We start from the raw sequence: 23,829 nt of genomic DNA on the forward strand, positions 1-23,829 counted from the left end.
GGCTCTGGGCTGGGGCTGGCTTTAAGAGCATGGTCGTGGGACTCTGTAGCCTTAGCTTGGAGCATCTGGGCTGCGTGGCTTCCAAACTGCATCTCCAGGCTAGACGGTTCTGCATCTACATCTCTTACTCTGAGGAGATGATACAGAGGTTTGGACCCTGGGGTTTTGCCATGGTGATTTTTAGCTTGCTATTCTGGAGTTTCTGAGTCTAGCAAAGGGGTCCAGTTAGGGTGCCAATTCTAGAAGTTCTAGCATGGGTCAGGAGGGGCTTCTGCTGGGGGGAAGGGGCTTATAAAAAGGAGTTGCTCTGGGCTTTTCCAATGGAAAAGGTTGATGTGGGTGAGGGGCAGATGGGCCTCCCAAGTCTTGCCCACCTCTGCTCACTCCTAAACCCTTGGGGGAGATTCTGGCCTTTTCCCCACACCACTGCTAAAAGACCATTAACCAATGGGACCCCAAACACAGTGCCCTTGTATTCCAAGAGGTGGGACAAGAAGCAAGGTCTGAAGAAGGAAGGATTCTCACTGTCCTCATGGTGAAAGGCACACCCACCCCCCCCTGAGATTTCAGGAGAGGCACCACTGAGCAAGTTGCCACAGCCAGCATCCGGAACAGAGAGGGCAGCAACACACAAAGGCCACACAGCACTTCTAGCTGATCCCAGATACTGATCCCACCAATGACTCAGCCCTAGGCAGGATAACCAAGGAGGTTGAACCCCAGTCCCCACAATGCACACACATGCCCACACACAACATCTCACTGGGTCCCCAGCCAATGGCCAAGAGGACCTGGAGCCTTTTCTTCCAACCTGATTAGCCTGACTGGGGCAGCCCCACCCAGTTACAAGGTGGCCTGAACCAAGGCTGGGCCCTGGTAAATACCCACAGGGGTCCTGAGACAGGGCCAGGCCCCCAAGACAGAGTAGGGAGGGCAGGGCTAAAGGACATTCTGGGTCTGCAGAACAGGAGATGTGGCCTGGTCCAGCCCACCCTCCAGGAAGCCCTAGGGACTCCAGCCTGGGTCAGACCTCGGTAAGCCCTCGTCAGTCTGTACCATCCGCAGAGAGCGAGCCCTGGGTAGCCCTGTGTGCTGCGAGTCCTGTTGGGCAGTCCAACCCAAGGAAGCACTGACCATTGGAGACGTCTCACTTGAGAGGCATACACACAAGTGTTTGTTTCTCTGGAAAGTGCCAGATATTCAAGGATAAAGATCATGGCTTTCCTTGTTGCATATCCTCAAGTTCAGGGCCAGGCCCACAGTAGGCACTCAGGACATGAATGAATGAATTACTGTATATTTCCTTTCTAATACCTTCACTGAAGGATCAACAGAGAAATTTATGTGAATGTTGTCTCTCCTGCGGTCAGAGCATCACTTGTGCTCTCAAAACCTTATTCCAGGGATGGGGAGACTCTCCGAATTCTATCCACGGTTTGGGCTGAGTTTTCTGCAGACATTTATTTGCCTTCTCCTAAGGTGATAGAACCTCCCAACACTCCTCTGGAGCTACCTCATCGCTAATTCTCTCAATTTCCATATATAAAATAAATCTCTTAACAAAAACCTGTATCTACAGTGTATGGAACAAAGGGAGATTTCAAAGCCCATTAACTCACAGAGATGGTATGTTACTGGGAGAATATGGGCTGTATAATTAAAAACAATTTAAATCCGATTATAAAAACACAGTGGGCTTTACTGTCTGCCACCATCTCACTAAATGGAAAGAAAACCAATATCTTGAGTTTTTTTTAAATTACTGTAAAATTATGAATTAGAACATGCACAGACCACTGCTTTACTGCTTCACGTTACTGATAAGATGAGGTGAAATACTCCTTGCAGAGAAATATTCCTTACAGAGAACATAAGCTATCTTCAGCTCAGAGCTCTGTGGGGTGTATGTAGTATCTGGCAGGTGAGACGCCTAAGTCAGGAAAGGAGATGGTCTCCACGCAGCCAGTGTGAGGATGGGTCCTTTCTGAAGACCCCAGTCTCAGCATTAGTGATGTCTGGCTGTCACTGTCCTCCCTACACTGAACTCCAGAGCCCAGTGTCTGGGGGAGGGAAAAGCGAGGGACGAGGGGTTTGTGATGAAGGAAACTGGCAGTGAGAAGCACCCCCATGAGCTCACCTACCATGAGCCAGGAAAGAGTCCAGCTTTCCTGGCTGAGGGCGATGCCCAGCCCTCAGCATCCCACCTCTCCATCACCAAGGGCGGTGTTGACTGGCTGGTCCTGTCTACATATAAGCATCTCTAGGAAGCTCCTAGAGAATATTGGTGCCTGGGCCCTACCTGGGCTTGTAAAATCAGAATCTCGGGGGTGAGCCCTGGGCACAGGCACTTGTCTGAGATCCCTGTGGGTGGGGACTGGGTCTGCTATGCTTACACAGCCCTAGCACAGTGGCGGGCACAGGGTTAGCCCTTGGTAGACATGTAAGCAAGAAATGAATGGGCACCTACTGTGTGCATATCCTCTTTATATACCACTCCTTCGGATTTCATAACCATTCTTCAAGCTAAATGTCAGTATCTCCACTTTACATAAGAGGAAATAGAAGCTAGGAAACAGAGAAAGTGCCATGGATCACAAGCCAACAAGAAGCACAGGAAGAATTCAAACCCAACCAGGTTACTGGCCAGGGCCAAAGGCCATTCAGGAACTTCCCATTACACTTCTCCCCTCCCCATCTCAGTCCATCAGAATTGGCCAGGGGGCTTCATGTGCCCCCACGCTAGGCCGGAGGCTGGTGGAGGAACAGGGACAAACAAGACTCAGTTGCTAGGCTGTCCAACTCTAGTGATGTCATCAGATAGATGACACTGGGGATAGATCCAGGCACCAAATCCTCCTATGCCAGTCCCTTTGGGGGCCAAAGCACACTTGCAGGATATGATTTCAGGAAAGTCCCTGCCCTGATGCCTGAAATTTCACCATCAAGTCATTCTAGGAAGTCTGGCAGAATCTGAGTATCAGTCAACTTTTATGGCCCAGGTCACATCCCCTTAGTCCACCTTTGGACTGTTGCCGTGGTGACTGGCTGCGAGCAGGTATAATGCAGCAGCGCCTCACCTCCCCTGCACCAGGGCTCCCTGCCTCTGCTGGCACCACGTGAGCTGCACACAGGGGCCCACCCAGCCAAGCTGCTGTGCAAACCTGAACAGCCAGGGAGGGAATGCCCTTGGACCACCCTGACCACTGGGGAGTTGGCTGGTGGATAAATACTCTCCTGTCCCTTTGCTAGGGGGGCAATCCAAGAGCTGGTCTGCATGGTCCTGATGGGGATGGGCCCCACTGCTGGGACTGGCTCCGACTAGCTTTCTCTCCTTCCCTGGTTCATACTTCCTACCCCTTTAGAACACATTCCAAAGTATACTGCTACACATCTGCCTTTGTCTCAGACTCTGCTTTGGGCTTGGGCGGGGGGCCTCAGCTTTGACATCTGTGAAAGGCAGGTACTCTTGTCATTAGCAGTAGATGTCATCAGGTGACTCCAAGAAAGGCCCAGCTTGGGTTGACAGGAACAGAAAAGCCTGGGGTTACCTCACCTGCCAGCAGGAATTTGGGGCTCTGGGCCCTGCTCCCCCAGCCTAGGTGGGACCAGGTGGCATTCCCAGAAGAGCCTAGCAACCTGCCCCTCCTCTCCCCTCCACCTGACCCATCCACGGATGACCAGGCACTTGTGGGCATGAGAAACAGGAGCCAGACATATAGGAAGGGCCACACTATGCAGAAATCCTGAAATCTCCAATAATGACTCACTCTATATCTGGGATCTTCAAGGACAAGCCTCTATCCTCAGCCCCTGGGAGCAGAGCATGGAGGTCTACAAGGGAGGGAGTAGAGTGGAGGGAACTGACTGTCCCCTTGTGTTCCCCATCGTCATGGGTCTCTCCTCTCATGACTCAAGGCCTAGATCTAGGTATACATCTCTGGGCCCCGAAGCCTACAGCCTACACCCCTCGCCTGCCCTAAGGGCTCAATCCCCAAAGCCTGGGCCACTTCTGCCAGGACCACAGAGCAGAAGCTCTAAGACCCCCGTAGACCTTACTACGCTGTCAGTACCCTCCTCCTCCACTTAAGCCCAGTCACCCTGGTCAGCAAACTGATTGGGCCATTTCACACCTCTGAGCCTTTGCTCAAGCTCTTCCACCACCTGGAACGCCTACCTCCCTTTCTTTGCCTGACCAACCCCACCCCACCCCCCCATTCCTCACTTAGGACTTGACTCAGGAGTCACTTCTTCCAGAAAGCCTCCCATGATTGTTCCCAAGCCCCAGCTAGGTTAGGCACCACATCATTGCCTCCTTGGGCTGGCTTCATTCTCTTGTAGCACAGATCACGTTCCAAGTCCACTCGACTATCCCTGCCGCTCCCAGCTCTGTGGCCGCAGCGTGCAGGATGGTCAGTCCGGAGGGCCTGGCCCTCACTGCTGGACACAGCCTGCCAGGGCTCTCCCAGAGAATAGTCTTGGTGGGGCTGGAGACCATCCTCTCAGTCCTGGCCCACCTCACACCTCATAAGGATGTTCATATTTCTTCCTCGACCCCCACCACCTGCTTTCTCCAGCTGAAGTTAATAATTTGAAAGTAATTAAGTCCAGCAAACCGAAACCGATTAAGTACAGACTGGCAGTGGCCGGCTGAGCTGCACGGCCTCACGTCTGCCTGGGCCCATATTTGGAGGGCAGTGGGGTGGGGGCCTGATCCCAGGTCCAGCCTCCAGGGACCTGACCACCCTGTGGCAGAGATAAACCTCTCCACGCAGCCAGCCGCCTAATGAGACTGTCAGGGGACCTCTTAACGAGATTAGGCAGGGCCGGAGCTCTGCCTCACGGTGTGTGGAGGGTTTCTATTCAATTAGTCATTCAGAGCAGGGCAGACATGGCCCAGGAGGCTGCGGGAGCCCTTGACGATAGGGCCAGCAACTCCTAGTTTGTCGTGGTGGCCCAGCCTCTGGGGGAAATGACCCCACTATGCAGAAGGATGAGCAGAACCAGTCCAGGACAAGGGGCAAGGCCAGGTCTCTGGCTACCAACCAGGGCTCCTTCCCTCCTTTGGAGGGAGTTCTCGGGAGCAGCCACAAATGGGCCACTTGGAAAAGGGAGGAAAGACCCCAGCCCACAATCGGTGTGGGGATAGAAAAGACCTACTGGGTAGGCAAGGCTGAGCCTGGGTCCAAGGGAGAGGTTTGTGGCTACACAAAAACTGGGGGCTGAGTGTGTAAGGCCACGACCCAGTGCCCTGCTCTCTCCTGCAGACAGGGTGTTCACATCAAGCTCAGAGGAAGGGAGAGGACCGAGGTCACCCAGGAGCTGCAAGAGCCCAGGGAGCAGTGAGTGACACCTCCTGAGAATAAGGCCCTGCCTCCTATCAGGACTTCGGGGTGCTAAGGGAGGCCTGGGTCACACCACACCCACAGAGACCCTTAGGACACTGGGGAGAAAGGGACTCAGGTCTCAGGTCCCCTCCTATCTTCCCACTCCCCAGCGCTGGCCCCACCAGTCTAGTCCCGACTCTTCCCTCACTGTCCTAAACCCACCCTGAAACAAGTGTCACCTGCCTCTCTCAAAGCCCCCTGGCCCTCATGCCAGCACAAGTGTCCCTCCCCCAAGGAAACCTTCCAGAAGGGCTCAGCCGCCAGCCTCCTCTCCCTCCCCACCCACCCAGAGCTCAAACCCTGGCTCCTCCCTCTCTCAGCCCTGCCCCAAAGAGAGGTTTCTAGTCAGCATGCTCTGGGATCTCTTGGCGTCCACTGGGTATGGCTCTAGGGCTTTCAGTCCAATCCCAATCCCAGCGGCCCATGGGCAGAAAGCTGCTCAGGGCAGCAAAGAGAAAATGTGAGGGCATGCTACTGTGGGCCCAGCATCCTCTGTCCTCTCCCAGTGACACGACCACATATGCTCTACCCCTTTCAGTCTTAGCGGGGGGCTGAGGCAGCACAAGCCTGACCCATCAGGGCATCCCACTCCTCTGGCACAGGACTGAATCCGGGAGGAGCCCGTCCCCATGCCAGACCGATGAGTGGCAGTCCTGGGACCCTTATGAGACTCCTTTTAAACAACCCCCCTCTTCCCATGGGCAGGGACCATGGGCTGGGCTGATCAGACATCAGCCTGCAGCAGGCAAGGGCACTGAGTGGATGGGGCTGCCTGGGAAGGAAGCTCCACAAGGATGTGGAGATGGAAGCAGAGTCCTGGGGATACCACTTGAGCCCCTGGATCCAGCCATGTCTGAAGTTACACAACCTCTGGCCTTTGCCATTACATAGCCTGATAAATAGCCCTGTTTTGCTTAGGCCAGTACCTAAGGGTTTCTAACTCCCACATGATTAATACAGCTAATAGAGACGGTGATTTCAGACCCTCAGCAGGTTTCCCTGATGTGAGGTTAGGATGTGGTTTTTCAGATGGTCCAGCTTAGAATTCCCACAAATGCATGGGGGCAACAACTTCCTCCCAGGCCATGAGAGGCAGAAACTCTCCACAGCCTCTAGGGCACTGTGGGTCAGCCACCTTGCCACAGTCCCAGCGGGGTCCTCAGAACATACTCTCAGCAAGCAACCTGACATGCTCTCCCAGGGAGGGGTTCTCTGGGGAGATGATCCCTGGACCCACCCACCACTGGGGTCTCAGCCAGTGTGCAGGTGTGGGTCTGTGAGTTCAACGGGACACTAAGTATACACTCCTGTGTGCATTTGCAAGCCCACACGTGTAAGTGCCAGAGGGACAGTCAGATAGCCACTCAACAAACAGTTGCCCCAGTACTGCATGTGCCCAGGAGTCCTGAGATGCGGAGCTCATGGTGCCTGCACTCACACACCTCACAGGCAGTGACTAGGACATGATGGGAGACACACAGGACGGTGTGGCAGCAAACAGGAAGCCCCAGCTAATGGAGAAGAGCAGCCAGGGGAGGCCTCCTGAAGAACCTCCCCAGCTAAGACTGCAAAGTGATGGGGAGACTGGGGCACAGGGGCAAGTGGGTGGACAGAGTCAGGGGAGAACCAGGCCCTCTCTGCTGGCACAGCAAGAGCACCAGGGCATGCAGCAGGGACAAGGCTGGACCCCAAGGACCCAAATGCTGAGCACAGACATCATCCTGCAGGTCAGGAGCAGGGGGGCCTGGCCAGACACGAGCATCAGGAAGAGGCCCTGGTGAGCTCTGAGGGGCAAGGCGGGGCAGGAGCCTCCCCGCTGGCGGCAGGTGCCTGCATGTCTGTGCACAAACACAGTGTCCCGGAGGTGAGGGCAGGGCACAGCAGGCATGTGGCCCCCATCTAGCTGCACCCACCCCACCATCTAGAAGCTGCCCTGGAGCACTCACCAGGACTGATCAATGGGTGCTGATACTCATCACAAACCTGCCATCCTCCTTTTAATGAAGTTAATTTTCTTGACAGGAGCTAAGCAGCCTGACACAGTCAGACCCCCTGAGCTGCGCTCAGGCGGGCGTCTCCTGATGAGGTTTTGATCATTAACAACAGAGCTTCAAAGCCCCTCCAGCTCCCGAACACTGGGAGGGCTCCAGCTCCTGCTTCCTCGGAGGCCGGTGTGGCAGGGATAGCAGCTACGTCTCTTGTTGTACAGAGACAGCAAGTTCTCTGTTCTCTTCTTATGCCTGACCCCACCATGAAGGGCCCTACCCTCAAGGCCCCATCTCCACCTAATCACCTCCCCAAAACCCCACTTCCAAATACCATCACGTTGGGAGTTGAGGCTTCAACATATGAATTTGGGGGGACCCATGCAGTCCACAGCACTTCCAAACCTTCGCTGGCCTTGGCTTGCAGGCCCTCCTCCAGCTCTGGATACCAGAACCCTGTGCTGGCTGCTGACCCATGTGGCTGGGACCCCCAGAGGGCCACTCCCTGGGGTGTGCAGGCAGGCTGGCTCCCACCCTCACCCCACTGACATGATGCCAAAGTGCCACCATGGATGCCAACAATAGGGAAGGGCCCAGGCTGTGGCCCTCAGCCTCTTCCTGAGCTTAGTCAAGTCAAGTTCCACAACCACAATGACCATCCATTGGAGTGATCTCCAAGGGGCCCAGGGGCAGGAGCACATATCTGGGTCCAAGGATGTGCCTGCCCCAGGAGGAACGGGGAAATGATATTTATTGATCGTTCCTCATGAATGTCCCTCAGAGCTGAGGACATAATAGGGCACAAAAGAGAGCAAGTCCCTCCCTTCCCACAGCCCACAGCCTCCAGGAGACATCACCAAACACAGGAGGATGGGGGCACGGGGCAGGGCCAGCCTCCTCTGGGCATGGGGGGCTCCCCAGGGATGCCACATCTGAACTGAGACCTGAGGAGGGCAAAGAGGGACAGTACTAGAGAGGCTCCAAGCAGCGGCTGGAACTGCTGGCTCTTTCTGCAGAACTTGCCCAGACAGCATGGGTATCTACAACACACAGACACACACACACACAGACACACACACACACAGACACACACACACACACACACACACACTCGTGCACACATACTCACAAGCACACATACTTGTGCACATGCACATGCACGTGCACACACATGTATACACTCACATACACCCCCATACACACACACTTGTACACACACATGCACACACAGGGCAAAGGTGCTCTGCCTCGATTCCATGGGATGCCCGAGGACCTCCTCAGCACTGCCCAGGGGTGTGGCCACCGTACTTGCCTGTCCCTGGAAGAACACTGGCCATAGGTGCCCTGTGCAGCCTCAGTTCAGCACTGTGAGCCATGCAGTTTCCTGTGTCAGCCCTCGAGAGCCTTTATCAGATACACAGGAGACGCCCTGAGCCAGCCCTGAGCTGAGGCTCCAGCTGGGGGCTCAGTGACAGGGAGAGACGTACCCTCAGGCTGGCAGCCTACATACAGGCCTCAGGGGCAGCCCAGGGAGTTGTTTGGACCACAGAGCCCCAGGGAGAGGCGAGTGAGAGCAGGTGCCCTGGGAGCCAACCAGGACTGAGGAGAAGTAACATTTGATGTCCGCAGCCGTGACAGGAATGGAAGGCAGCAGGACCTAGCTCTGAGCTAAGTCAGGATCACCTCAGCTCCTGGCCCCAGCCCTCTAAAATGGACACCAGACAGACAAACGCAGGGAGTTCAGACCAGGGCCTAGAAAGTGACCCCTCTCTCTCTTTCACTGTGCCTCTGGGTACCCAAACAAAAGGACAGAAAACAGCCCCCAGCCCCAGTCCAGGGACAGAGCCAAGGCAAGACCTCAAGACTGAGCAGGAGGAGCTCATGGGAAGCAGGCAGCCTGCAAAGCCAGGCCAAGGTCAGGTCCACAGGGGCTCAGGCCATGCGGGGCGAGCAGATGCATAGGCTAAGCCAGAAGCACCGGCCACAGTGGGGTGAGGATGATGTCCACCCAGCAGGGCCCATGTCTCTACCCTAACCAGGCAGTTGGTGGCACCCAGGCAGGCCCAGAGACCATGGAGTATCATGTACCCTTATCAGGGGCCCAGGAGGACAGGACAAATGATGGCCAGGACACAGGGAAAACAAATGCCTACGGAGTGTCCTATGTGCCACCACCCACACACTTAACCCCAGCACTAGGCTGAGCAATCCTCTGCTGGGCATTCCGAGGACGACCGCTTGCCGAAAGCCTCCTTCCTGCCAGGCATACCTCACCTGTCTAGATCTATCAACACGACACCAAGGTAGCCCCACTTCACAGATGTTGAAACTGAGGCTCAAAGAGGGCAAGTGACCTTTCAAGACCATACAGCTAATCACTCACAGAGCTGGGATTTGATTCCAGACCTGCCTGAGCCCTTTCTACCCATACAGAGCAAGTAGGCTGGGCCAGGCAAGCTGGATTCTGGCTGTTCCGTGCACTCAGAACAGCAAGGCTGCAGCAAGATTGCAACAGTGTGCAGTGACAGTCTCCAGGGTCCCTGAGCTCTGGCCCACACAGATGGCTCCAGGTAGCTTGCATATGAGCCATGTCATCAACAGCAACCTGCTTCCCTGCCCTTCTGGGACACCCAGAAAGGCCAGACTCAACTCTAAGCTGCCCTAAATGCTACAGGGGCTGGGGGAGCCTGCCCAGCCCAGGTCACAAAGGGGAAGGGGGCCAAGAGCCCCTTGGGACCACTCTTCTACCTCTTCTACCTCTTTGCTTGGCCTTTAGCCAGGCATTTTATTAAATTTCCTCAACTGACCCTCTGAGCTATCTGTCCTCTCTGTTGTCACTCCCGTCTTCCAGTTGAGGACACTGAGGTAACCTGCCCAGAGTCAAACAGCAGAGAAGGGACGAGAACCCCAGTCTATGAGTGAGAGCACAGGGCTCCTTCTGCCCCCACCTTGGCTTCTGGGCACCACATCCTCCCGTGTGGAGGAGTAGGAGGGCCGGGCCGAAGAACAGAGGTGGAGAGGCAACGTCCAGCTGCCCCTGCCTGGGACCAGCGAAGGACTGATGTGAGGGAAGCAAACAGGGTAGACGGGACTGACCAAGGCCACATATGCCAGATCTGGCTGGAAGGGGCGCAGTGCAGCCTGGGCTGAGGACCACTCTGGGGCCCCAACTGGCAGTCCCTGGCTTCACCCCTTGGGAGCCTACCTCACCCACAGCCTGGACCCAGAAACAAATAAATGGAAGCCATCTAATCACTGCACAGCTACCCTGCCTGTGCTCTAGGCCCAGAAGGGACAATCATGGGTCTTTCTCTTCCCACCCCATGGCCATTGGCCACAAAACTGGCTGTTTATTGGTTGGAAGGAAGGTCTTTAGAGAACCCAACTGATGAGATATTGGACACGGACCCAGATGCCTTCCTGGTCCCCATGCCTGTCAGAAAGGCTAGACCCCAGAGAGAGAAGCTGTCACTGGCCAGCCCATGGCAGTGATGAGTCTCTGCCCTGGCCCAAAGCTATAGTGAGAGCCAGCTGCTGCTGTGTGGGGAAGGCAGGGGTGAAGATGGCCTGGGGCAGGGGAATTCTGTGAAAGGAACAGGACCACAGGAAACCCTGCCAAGGCCTCAGGCAGCTGAAGTCTGGCTGCGGGGGCTCACAGATGCTGGGTTCAGTGATGGCCAGGCCTTAACCCCCATCTTCACCTCAACACTTAGGAAGCAGCTAAACCAAGCCTTCTGAAGCTGTGCCTGTCTGGTCCCTAGTTCACAGAGGACAAGGCTGGTAGACACAAGATTCTCTCTCTCTCTCTCTCTCTCTCTTTAAATTTTATTTATTTTTGAGAGAAACAGAGCATGAGCAGAGAAGGGGCAGAGAGAGAGGGAGACACAGAATCCAAAGCAGGCTCTAGGCTCCAAACTCAGCACAGAGTCCGACATGGGGCTCAACCTCACGAACTGTGAGATCATGACCTGAGCCAAAGTCGGATGCTCAACTGACTGTCACCCAGGCGCCCCAAGATTGTCTCTCTTTTGAAAGTCCAGTGGGGGCTGAGAACCCAGGCTTCCTGACTTCCCCCAACACCAAAGCCCAGAGTTTTCCGGAGCAGAGGGACGTGTAAATGAGTGGACAAAGGGGAAGTGATGGGAGCAATGGATCTGGCCCAGATGGGATCCAATACTTAAGCCTGTTTTGGGTTGTTTCTCTGTTGTTTTAATAAGTCACCAAGGAAATGGAAGGACTGTTTTGATATGAATAAGTATTTGTTTTTTTGTGTGTATTTGTTTGTTAAAATTTTTTAATTAAAAAAAAATTTTTTAGCACTTATTTTTGAGAGCAAGACAGAGTGCGAGCAAGGGAGGGGCAGAGAGAGGGAGACAGAATCTGAAGCAAGACCCAGGCTCTGAGCTGTCAGTACAGAGCCTGATGACCCACGAGATCATGACCTGAGCCAAAGTCAGACACTTAACCGACTGAGACACCCAGGTGCCCCTGTTTGTTTGTTTTTTAAAGTTTATTTATTTTGAGGGAGAGAGCACGTGAGCAGGGAAGGGGTTAGAGAGGGAGAGAGAGAAAATCCTAAGCAGGCTCTGTGCTGCACAGAGCCTGATGCAGGGCTCGAACTTATGAACCCAGAGATCATGACGTGAGCCAAAATCAAGAGTTGGATGCTTAACCAACTGAGCCAGCCAGGCGCCCCATGAATAAGTATTCGTGTCATTCACCAAATATTTCCAGTTGTCCCTCCTTCCAGGCCCACAGTAGGACTGTGCTTCTTGGATGCCTTATGACTAGCTGGAACCATGTGAGTAGTTTTGGCCAATAAGCTATAACCAGAAGTGACACATGTCCTTCCCCCTCCCTCCCCCCACTTTGGGCTGAGACCCCCAGAGCTCTCTTTCCATGTGGCACAGCAACTGGCAATATTCAAGCTGAGTGACCATCATGAGCCAAACTCCACGCTGACCAATGCCGGACATGTAGAATGAGGAGATAAAGTTTTGTTATGTAAAGCCACTGAAATGTTGAGATTGTTTGTTGCTACAGCTTGACTTAAGTCTTCCTAGCTGATACAACGGAACCATAGAAGAAAACCAGAGGGCAGGGACCTCAGTAGCCAAGTCTGAAAAAATTCCTATCCAAGGATCGCACTGGGTTATAAATGGTTCAGGAATAGGCAATACAGACTAAATGTTTCAAGTTTTTAGCATTTTCTGGTAATGAAAAGGCAAAGTAAAGAGGGAATATGGCTGCTAGAGGGGACAAAGCTAGGGGATTTTTGACCTGGAAACTACAAGAATTTGGAAGGAGTCTATCTGCCCTTATAAGATACAGCTCCAGGTGCTAAGGGCCAGTCTAGTTGTCCTCCACAAGAAATCTGGAGAAATGGCCCTATCAAGCTGCTCCAGACAGGACGGTTGTTAAAGTCCCCCTGTCACCAAGAAAGGGACTAGCAGCAGCTCAGAGGCAGCCTGAGGACAAGTGTCTCACTAGACCCACATACCCCTGGCCTACATGCCAGGCACTAATAACCATCTATTCACAAATTGCCAGTTAGGTCCAAACTCCCAAACTGGGGATAAGGATATGGCAACAGGGATACTAAAAGGAAGCCTATAGAACCCAAACTATGAGTATGTGAGTGAGGCAGGTGTCCATAAAATGAAAGAGTGTGTGTGCATGTGTGTGCCTGCCTGTTTGCACACACAGGAGTGACCCTAGAATGAAGGAGAATTCTGGAGCCCGGTTACTCAGCTGAGGGAGGGATGGGGACCACTCCTTTACACAACCACAAGCTGGTGAGCAATCCAGAGAGGGGACTAGATGGTTCCCTGTCCCCAGGCCCCCTCCAGCATGGAGCCATCACTGCCTGAAGCCACGGCCACAACCATCTTCCAGCCCAAAAGTCTTGCTGGCAGCAGGCCCTATGGGACCAGGAAGAGCTCCAAGCAGCAGCCAAGTAAGACGGACTCAGTTAAGGCCCCCCACCTTGGGCTCTAGGTGGGCATGGTGGATCACATGGGGGAGGAAGGAGGGTTTGAAACACCTGCCCAGAGAGAAAAGGAGGTATGGGCCTGTGTGGTAGATGGGACTTACAGTCTGGCTCTTCAACAAGAAGATTCTCCTGGGACCTTCCTTAGGCACAAGCAGCTTCCAGGCCCAAGGAAGGAAGTCAGTGCATCACTGGAGAGCACAGGTGAGTCTATAGAGGCCTGCAGGCTTACTGCCACCTCCAGAGCAAGCTTGGTAGACATGGAAACACGGCCATAGGTCCCACGTGCCTCTAGCAGTTGTGGCTAAGACCAGAAGATGCCCCCCAGCAAGCAGGAGAGCAGTCAACCGTGCAGAAGAAAGGAAAGAGGGGACAACGTGCACTGGCTATGATGGGCACTGACAGGTGTGCCAACATGGCAGCAGGGCGATGGCCCGCAAAGACCCCCACACCCTAATCCCCACAACTGTGACCACGTGAGGCTTCACGTCAGAGAATTAAGGTTGCGGAGGGTTAATTAATCAGCCAGCTATACAACAGGGAGGTTGTCCTGGATTATCCTGGCGGGCCCAGTGAAATCACAGGGTCCTAGGGAGGGGAAGGCAGAAGAGTCAGAGGCCAACAGGAGATAGGAGGACAGAGGCGAGATCAGAGTCACTCTGTGAGAAGGACCCCACCCACCATTGCTGGCAGAAGACGGTGGAAGGGGTCCAAGAGCTGAGGAAGACGGGCAGCCTTTTGAAGCTGCAAAGGCAAAGACACAGATACTCTCCTAGAGCCTCCAGAGGGAATCAGCATCTGGACTTCAGTCCAGTGAGACTTGTATCAGGCTTCTGACCTACAGAATCGTAGATGATAAATTCCTGCTTTTGACCAACTAAGTTTATGGCAAAATTTGTTTCAGCACCTGGGGAAAATTACTCCGGCCAAGTGGCTGGGAATGGGAATGACAGTCGCGGGCCTACACACATCTTTATGATATCACCAACATCACACTCAGAAAGCCCCTGCTGGTATCTCCTGGGCAGGGACCCATAAAGCCCCTCCCAGAGACAAGTGGGTCGGCCAGAGGGTCGAGATGGATTTGCCCTCACTGGCCTTATCCTTCTGAAAGGAAGCCATGGAAGATGCCAGAGGCATCAAAGCTCAGGGCGGGAGACCTTCTAGCAGAACGTCTACAACCCAGCATGGCACACGGGAGGCAGGGTGACCATCTAGGAGAGACCAATATAAAATGAATGACCAAGGCCATCAGGTAGGCACCAACATGCTCACTGTTTTACTTTCACTTTATTTCATTGTCTCATTGTTTTATTATGAACACCAAGCTATACTTGGGTAATTTTTACCTTGTCTTCCTAAAACACTTTTGTGCTTATTGGAACTAAAAGGAATATTGCCTCCCATGCACATTCCTCTTTCCTTCCTCTTCCCTAAATTGTTATCTTTCCACTGTATGATAGATATGTCCACAGTATAACCAATAACTCAAATCTTTTACTTACAGTAAAAGAGAATACTGTGAACAGAGAAGACTCCTGCTCAGCCGCTTCTTTTATGCATTTACTCATTTATATGATATTCTCTTTGAGCAAGCACTTTAAAACAATATGAAATTTTTTTACTTGACAAATTAGTGTTTCTTCTAGTATCCAGAAGACAAATTTTCACTTACTATGAAGATGGGCTTTGCCAACTGAATCTCAGGCACAACATTATAAAGATTTAAATGTCATTTCGGTGTTACCATTTGCTAACTTTAAATCTTCATCAAACGCATATTTTATTAAATGCGACCCATTCTTTTACATCAACTGACCAGGTGTCTTGAAAGGTAGTTTGTCAGGAGCTTGTACAAAACCAGCCTGAAGAAATCGTAGGTATAAATCTTAGTACCAACAAATCAAAGCAGAGTTTCTTGTTCTCTTCAGTGATACTTAAGCATACCTTAGCATATAAACGACTTCATCTTTTAAAAAATTGATTGTCTTGAATATTGAAAAATATATGCAGCCGCTAAGCAGTGTTTACATGTATGTTGTAGCAATTTCAGAAAGAGCCAATAAGATGTTACACGGAAGAAGAAAAAAAAAACAGGGTATCCAGCTGAACAGAACAGAATGGGAGCTCTCGCTCAGCACTTAACAAAATACAGTGAGTGAAAAAAGACTGGAAGGAACTGGTAGGATTCTGAACGATTCTGTCCTGCCTCGTGAGGCTTTCCTGTCCCTTTCATGTTTTATATAATGAACATGGATGGCCTTTTCCTTTTCTACATTATTTAATTGATTCATGCTCACTGTAGCGATGCGTTTCTTTTATAATCAGGGGGGAAAAAGTTTAGCAAAATGCTGAAAATGGAAAGGTCAGTGAGAGTGTGCTCTCAAGGAATTCACCAGCTTGAGAAACGATGTGGCTGAAAATATCAACAGCCTCAAGAGAAAGTGAGATGGATTCACAGCTGGGTCAGGGGACAGAGAGGGAATTCGTATTTACTGAACGCCTACCACAGGCCTTCTGCAGACAATTTATACATGTCTTGTCTCATTTCATCTGCATGATAATCCCATGAGCCAGGTAGTATGGTTGGTTCCTTTTAACGGATATGGGAACAGAAGCTCGGAGCAAGGCTAGGACGTCTCCATCTTGCACATGAGGTAAGACAAATTTGAACCCGGTTTCTTGGGCTGTAGCAACCAAGCTCTTATCCTTGCATGGTGCTGCCTCGAAGGCAAAGTGGGGACAGGATCACCTCAATCCCAAATGTACTGGGGGTCCACTGGGATCTTGTCCAGCCCATGATGGAAACTGAACCCCGGTGTGCCTCTGCCCTCGGTCCATGGCCACTCTCCACCAAGAAGTCCTTTCCTTTCCCACCCAAATTATATCTACCACCCACGGCCTGCTGCAATGATCATCCAGGCCCAGGAAAGAGAGAAGATATCCACCAAGCAGGACCACACCACAGGATGGACAGCAGCCCAGAGCACAGAAGGAAGGACATGCAGAGAGTTGAGTGCCTGCCCAGCTGAGCCCCAGGCTAGGGACAAGGAGCCTCTGAGCACTGCTCTGCACTCCCTGAGGCCCCTGAGGGGCTGGCTCTTCCTATCCCTTGTCAACATCCAAGGTCTGTGCAAGGTCATGGGATAACAATGTGGACTTCTGCCCACACAGCTCATCAGTTGAAAGCACATACCAGCTTTAACCAGCACACACTCTCTGGGCAGCAGGCATCCCAGTAGCACCCGGTCAGTATGCTTCTACCCGGATGTCATCAGACATCCCTCAGTCACGAGGATCCAACTCCCTCCTTCTGGACAGGTACACACGGTCCCCCTCACACCCTCTGAGACTGTCAGCCTGTATCCCTGGAGCCTGAGACATTCTCCCAATCATAAAAATACAGAAACTGAGATCCAGAAAAGCAAGACCCTGGGTCTCCAGGACAAAGGTGCCCTGGGCTTGAAGGTTGAATGGCCCACAGGTATGTTTTGTTTGGCTTATTGTTTAAATGGTTTGATTCGTTGACAACAGTTAGAAATCAGATTTTATAATTAAAGTCCAGATTTGGGGCTCCCCTTACAAAAAAAAATCGGCACATCTACTATACTAGGATTTTCATTCCCAAATGGCAAAATCGGCTAAGGCTGTATAACAGCTGCTCCTTTTAACAGAGATGACCTCTCCAGACCGCACGCTACAGGCCCTGCAGGGTCCAGCTGCCCGGTTCACCTATGTGTGTCACCTGCCTAAGACTGTAACCCTGGGCAAGAGCATCATCTTCATTCCCTGGAGACCTGCTGTTGGAGGGAGGGGGGATGGGCATCATTCAGGAGCAAAATGAATGAACATGGAATACTCCAAACAGCAGAGGGGAAGTCAAAAGAAGCAAAATATGTCAACAGAGAATGTGGAACAGCCAAAGCAGCATGTGGAACACAGGCAGGATCACCACCACACTGTGAGCCCCTGGGTACAAGAAATGCATATGTCCACCTGTGTCCTCAGCTCCCAAGCACAGAGAATGACTGTCCACAGAGACAAATGTGTAGAAACAGTGTCAAGGGAGCAAGAAGCACTGTACAAATCATGGCATGTGACTGGATAAGTCCATATCACCCCGGATCCCCACCCCAGTTAGGGTCATTCCTGGCTAAGGAGGCCCCACCCTCCCTGGCTGGAGCTCACACCAGACACTTGCAAGGAGGTGTAAGGAGATCACACAGAAAGGAAGTCCAGGGGTGGGCCATGTGAGGGCAGGGGCTGTGGTAGGCCACACAGACACCAAAGGATGGGGATTCCCCCTTCTGTACCTCAGTGGACATCAGACAATAGACGTCTGCCAAGGCTGGAAGCAGCAGTCCCCACGATAGGCAACGCCAGCTTCACCCCACTCGCCACCACTCCAAAAACACACTCAAAACTCCAGGCCTATACACCCACTTTAAGGCATCCTTGGGCCTTCAGGACTCACAGTTGAGCCTTCCCCTTCTCTGCTGCACCCAAGAATAGGAGACTCCCAAAGACCTCCTTCTAGCACAAAGTTCTCTCCAGCACCAGCTCTGACCTTCTGGACACAGATCAGAGGCTTCACTGAATCACCCTACCTGTGCAGGTACCCAGGAGCCCAGCAGCCAACATATAACCCAAGGCAGCAGAAGGGCTCTGGGCCCAGCCACTGGAGGGATGGGCTGGGGGGGGGGGGGGGGCAGGAGCTGGCCTGGAACACTCAACCAGCCCACCTCTTACCTATACCAGTTGTCCTGTCAGTCCCTCCTGGGAGGAATCCCTGCATCCTGTGCCACCAGCTGTGTCCCCTATCCTCACACTCCAGGGCAAGGGCCTCAGAGTCAACCCATGGATACGGAGAGCAAGCCAGAGCATAGAAAAAGGTACCTAGGCTAGGCAGATGCCAGAGATGGAAGGAGCCCTAGGCCCTGATCAGGAAGGTGGCTAGTGACATGGAGGAGGAACGGGGCTCCAGAGCCCAGCCCTGAGCCAGGTGAGAAGGAAAGGAAAGAGAGAGGAGGGGGAAACAGAGGGTGCCGCCGTTGAGAACGCCCCCGCCACGCACCCGTTAACCCCCTGCTGGCGGGTCCAAACTGAAGCAGCGGCTGCAGGCCACGGCGGCCGGCAGCACAGGCAAGGGCTAGGATTCCCTCCCCGCAACCCGGCCGGCCCAACTCTGCTTCGTTTCTGGTCAAACAGCGCCCACCTCCGGCCCAGGCGACGGCGCCTCCGCCCGCGGCAGGGACAGCGAGAGAGAAACCGGCTCCTCCAAACCCGGAGGAGAAGCACGGCACAGACAACGCCGGCCGAGGCACTCAGTGGGCGCAGGGCACAGCATGCCGTACGTAACAGATTGTGCTGCGTAGAGGGGAGTCGGCGGGCTCCGGCGCCAGGCGCTCCTTGCTTCCAGACGCGGAAGACCCCTGCCCATGGAGGTCAGGGGCGGTGCACCGACACAGGTACCCGGCACGCAGACACGCCCACCCACAAACACTCAAGAAACAAAGACGGCCCTGAGCTACATACGCCTGCGCCGCCAGCGCTCGGCGCACACACGCGCGCACCCAGCTGTAAAAGAACCGCACAATCCCGCAACACGCCCGGCAAAGAGCCCAGCTCGCTGTGCTCACAAGCTCCCGGCTCCAGCTCGCCGGCGCAGAGCACTCCTCGCGCCACCGTTTGGTGGGCTGGCGAGGGCGCGCGCAACGTGCTTGGCACCGCGCGTCTGCCCAGGTGCACAGGGGGCTTTGGGTGGCCAAGCCCGTCCCAACCCCGCGGGTCTCCGCTGCTGCGCCGCCTGGCAGGCCGCGGCCCTGTTTAGTTAGCCCTGGGCGCCGCGGCCACTCACCTTCCTGAACGGCCTGGAACGGGTTGTTGGCCTCGATGACCTTGATGGAGTAGGTGATCTTCTCGCTCTGCAGGATGTCATCGTTGAGGCTGAGGTCTGATACGGCCAGCTGGAACACCCTGTCGTCCTTGGCCGCGTTCTCCTCGAAGATGGCACCTAGAGGAGAGGAGGGGTCAAGACCCGGCCTAGAGAGGAGCTCTCCCTCCCCACCCCACCCCCACCCTAGCCTTGGCTCTCGGGTCATGATGCTGGCAGGTCGGCTGGTTGCCTGGTGAGGAGTTTCTCGGACTGGGGTTTCAGCTAGACAGGACAGTTTAAGGCTCTCCTCGTCAACCAGCACGGGAAGACGTCCCCCACACACTGAGTACATGTGCACACAGTTGACACGAGTTACACATTGCATATGCTGCCACCAGGTCACACATGTGTCTCACAACCAAGCCACCTCGTGTCCCAACCATGCCCCACGGACTGAGGCAAGCTGGAGTGGCCTCAGGCAGCACCTAAATGCCTTGATATGGCCCCTTGAATCCCATCGCAGGAGCCAGGAATTTCCCCTGCAGGGCAACGTCCCAGACCCCAGTCCCAAAATGGAATGATGACTTCCTTCTGCCCTGAGATCCCCCTTTGAGTGAAGCTGAGTAAGCAGGTCAACATTGAATTTGCTGCACCTGGGGGCTTCTTTACGCAGGGGCCTGGATGATCAGCAGGTCAGTCCCATCCTGGTTCCACTTAAGGCTACCCAGCCTGGCTCCCTGGGCTCCACCCCTCCTTGCTTATTCCTGCGTGTATGTGGAAGGAGAGGGGACTGTACCCTAGACCCCTTCCCTTCAGACCCAGTAGAGCTGAGGCCCTCATAAGGTACTGCTCTTGAAAGGGCCTTCTAGAACCGCGAACATCTCCAGGGCAGCCTCGGGCTGGCCCTTTGCGCGCTTAGCACCGCCTTGGCGGACTCTGCGCTTCCAGCGGAGATCGGTCCGATTCGCCAGAGCTTGGCCCTGCAGCCTGGGCAACTCTGGAGTCTCCCCAGCCTCGCCAGGCCCCGAGGGTCCCCACGGTCCCAGGACTGGGCCCGATGATCCCGGGAGCTGGGGACTGGGCGGGAGGAGGGAGGCCCGGGTTCCACGTTACACCCAGAGCCGCAATGCTGACCGCGAGACCCGAGGCCCCCCTCCCCCCGGGCGGGAAGCAGGTTTGGCGCCGGGCCCCTGCGGGGGGCGTTGCAGCTCACCCAGCCGAGGCCTACTCCCTCACCACTCCTCCCCACCCCCCACCCCACGCCCTGCCCGTCCCATCATCCCTGCCTTCTCACACCTCCCAACCCCCAGTTTCTCTGTGCTCGCTGGTCTTTCCCAACTTCCGGAAAGGCGACTGCAGAGGGGCTCCCCCAAAGCAACCGCTCTCAGCCCCCCAACCTGGCCCAACTTCCTGGGATTCCTCCCCTGTCGCCACCAACTCCCACACACTCCCCTTCCCCGCGCCCCCTCCTCTTCTCCTGTAGCTCATCTCTCCTGGTTCTATCCCTCCATCCATCTCTTCCCGCTCAGCGCACACACACACTCCTCCCCACCCCCAGCCGCCCACGCTTCTTCCCCCGGCTCCCACCACCTGGACCGTCTGCCGGCCCCCAAGACTTGGACCACGGGAAACTCTGGAACTGTCCAGGATTGGGCTGCAGTCGCCACAACCAGAAACACAAACACCCACACATATACTGCGAGATACACAGACACACACCGGGGAAACAGGCAGACACTGTGTCCACTCTAACAGGCTGACAGTCGTGCACGCACCAACGCTGGCTCAGATGGACCCACACATCCCAACGCCCTCTCGCAGTGACACCAACACGGTGCCAGGCGCACACACAGCGATACACGCTGACAACACCCACCCACCCACATTCACACACGGTTCCGGTCGGGGCCTCTTTGATCCTGCCCTGCCAACTTGGCGAGACCCGGGGCCGTGCCCGCCCCCTGCCCCCCGCTGCTCGGAGCCCGCCGACGGCCCAGCCATGGGCGCGGGTCCGGACGCGCGTCCAGCCCCGGGCTCCCTGCAACCGCGGCCCTAAGTGTCGGCAGAGGCCGCAGGGATTGGAGCCCCGGGGAGCGGCGAAGAGCCCGCGGGAGCGCGGCGCGGCCCATACACAGCTCCTCCGCGGGGCGGCGCGGCGCGGCCCTTCGGGGGAGCACCGCCCGCCGAGCCCCTCGGCCCGGGGAACCGCCAAGTTTGGACGCCGCGCACCCCCCACGCCGCTGGGGCCCCCGCCCAGCCTCGGCCCCAGCTGCCCGCCGCGCTCACCGATGTGGATGATGGAGTCGGCCCGCACCGACACGCACTGGCATATCCAGGGGAGAAGCCACAGCGTCAGCGCTTCCATGTCCCCCGGGCGCGCGGCTCATCCGCCCGGGCCCGGGGCGAGGCCGAGGGCAGCGCGGAGCGGGGAGGCGCCGGTCCGGGTGCAGTCCCGGGCCGCTCCCCGGGAGAGCCGAGCCCGCCCGTGCGTCTTCTCCCGCGCGCCCGCCCCTGCGCCCTGCGCCCGCCCCAGCCCAGCCCAGCCCAGCCCAGCGCGGTCGGGCTCCGGCTCCCGCTCCCGCTCCGGTGGCGGCTGCGGCGGCGCTGGCAGCCCGAGCCGAGGCCGGCGAGGCGGGGGCGGCCCGCGGCGGCGGCGGCGGCGCTTCCCGCGGCTCGGGCGGCTTCGGAGGCGGCGGAGGCGGCGGCCGGGCCGGCGCGGCGGCTCCGGGCTCGCTGTGTGTCTGAGCCCCGGCGAGAAGCGAACTGCGGAGGACGCCCCCTCCCCTCCCCCTCCCCTTCGGCTCCGCTCCCCCTCCCCTCCCTGCCCGCCTCCCTCCCCTCCGCCCTCCTCTCGGCCACGTGACTGCGGAGCCTCAGCCTCGCCGCGCGGCGCTCGCCCGCTCGCGGCTCGGAGGGGGCGCCCGGTGCTCCGCGCTCCTCGTCCGGGGGACACTCGGGGGCCGGCATGGCAGCAGGGACCGGCCGAGTCCGCGGCGCGCAGACACTTGGCGGCCCTGGGTCTTATGCCCACCGTTCGCTGGGGGCAGGAGGATGGAGAAGGGTCGGCCACAGCCTGCCCTCGGGGGATCCCGGAGCGCCCGCGACCTCAGCCTCCGAGCGTCTCGGGCCATGCCCCCCGCCCCGGACAGAGAGCCCTAGCGGAGCAGCACCAGGGGTAGCGGAGAGAGAGACGGGGCGGGTCTCTGAGGCAGGCTCCGGGATGCAAGGGGAGCCAAAGGGGACCCGACGCGGCCGAGCGTCGCGGAGCAGAGACAGAGCCGAGGCTCGCACCCTAGCTAGCGGCGCAGACCTCGGTGGGAGCCCATCCCCCGCCCCGCGGGCCCGGCGCTCAGCCGCGAGTCAGGCAGAAGGCTCGGACTCTGAAGCCTAATTCATGGCCGGAAACCGGCGCAGCCGTGACCGCGGCGCCTGGACGTGAGGAGCCTTCCAAGCGGCCGGCGTACTCAGACTCCCCACTCTGCACGGAGCCTTCACGCGCGAGCCCGGGCTGAGAGCCCGCTCCTGGCGGCCCGCGCCGAACCAGCTCTCTCTGCCGCCTGGTGAATACCTCCGGCGGGCCACCACCAGATGCAGGGTTAACCAGTCTGGGCTCAAAAGCCTGGGAGGAGGTGGCAAGCCTGATGCGCAGCTCCCCCACCCCCAAGTCCCAGACTGGGCTCCACGTGGCACACCCAAGATTTCGCGGAGACAGCTGAGACTTCCTGGACCCCAATTCAGCGGAAGCTCGGTCTGGGCGCGCCTGGCAGAGCCTAGTGTAAGGGGCCGCTGGAGAAAACCCAGGAGCGCCCCTTGGCCCTGTAGTCGGTCAGCCAGAAGGTACCTGCCATGCCTTGCGCTGGAAGCAAGGGACCTGGAGGGGCTTAACAACAGACCTTGCCTGGAACTCCCCGTGCAGTGGGAGAGGCGGACACCTAAACAGATCATTAAAAGATGTCACGAGGACCTTGAATGAGCCATGTATACACGTGGCCAAGCATGCGAAGAAGAGCCAGGGATGGCTTCCTGGAAGAGGTGACAGTTCTAAAAGCTGAGTGGAGGTTACCAAGGGAGAAGGAAGAGAGGCCTCCAGGCATTGAACACTGGTTATCCAGCCAAGGCAGGAAGATAAAGAAGTGTGTGTGTGTGTGTGTGTGTGTGCGCGCACGCGCGCACGCGCATGGGTGTGTGTCTCTCAAGCTGCCAACCACGGAGGAGTCATTGACAAATGTTACTTTGCAAAGGTGGGGGAGGTGGCTGTGCAGAGAGGGCCAAGTACAAGCTTGGAGAGCAATGAGGCAGCCCTTGCAGTGACTGCTGGGGCTGACTCAGCCTGGTGGGGGCAGCCTGATGGAGAGTAAAAGCTGGGTTAGAGAAATAGCAAGGAACCACACCAGCAGGCAAACAGCTTCCAGGATGAGGGGCCAATGGGCAAGAAGAGAGGAATGACCAGGCCTGAAGGCGGTTGGGCTTGGGGGCTGGGTGTGGTGCCCACACAAATGCACTTCCTCAAGAAACCTATCTTTGGGGCCTTAAGTTATAAAGTATGCCCCACCCAGCCTCTCCAAACCCCCACTCACCCATGCCTCCATTCTTATT

At 56.0% G+C, this 23,829-nt stretch overlaps 1 protein-coding gene across 3 annotated transcripts in view; it reads right to left on the bottom strand.

The window, feature by feature from the left end:
• GRID1 (glutamate ionotropic receptor delta type subunit 1) overlaps positions 1–21,721 on the bottom strand; it is a 698,930-nt gene extending 677,209 nt beyond the window's left edge. Inside the window, exons 1-2 of one of the 3 annotated variants that reach the window (XM_045040238.1) lie at positions 21,520–21,721; positions 19,216–19,371 (exon numbers count right to left, since the gene is read on the bottom strand). In XM_045040238.1, the coding sequence (XP_044896173.1) occupies positions 19,216–19,371; positions 21,520–21,598 (235 nt within the window). In that variant the 5' untranslated portion in view covers positions 21,599–21,721. Of the gene's footprint in view, positions 1–19,215; positions 19,372–19,718; positions 19,888–21,519 lie in introns of those variants that run through there. The other 2 variants (XM_023240627.2, XM_045040236.1) reach the window with 2 other exon arrangements.
• Between the last annotated feature and the right edge of the window lie 2,108 nt (positions 21,722–23,829).

Source organism: Felis catus, chromosome D2 (genome assembly GCF_018350175.1).
Source record: "Felis catus isolate Fca126 chromosome D2, F.catus_Fca126_mat1.0, whole genome shotgun sequence".
NCBI classification, from domain to species: domain Eukaryota; kingdom Metazoa; phylum Chordata; class Mammalia; order Carnivora; family Felidae; genus Felis; species Felis catus.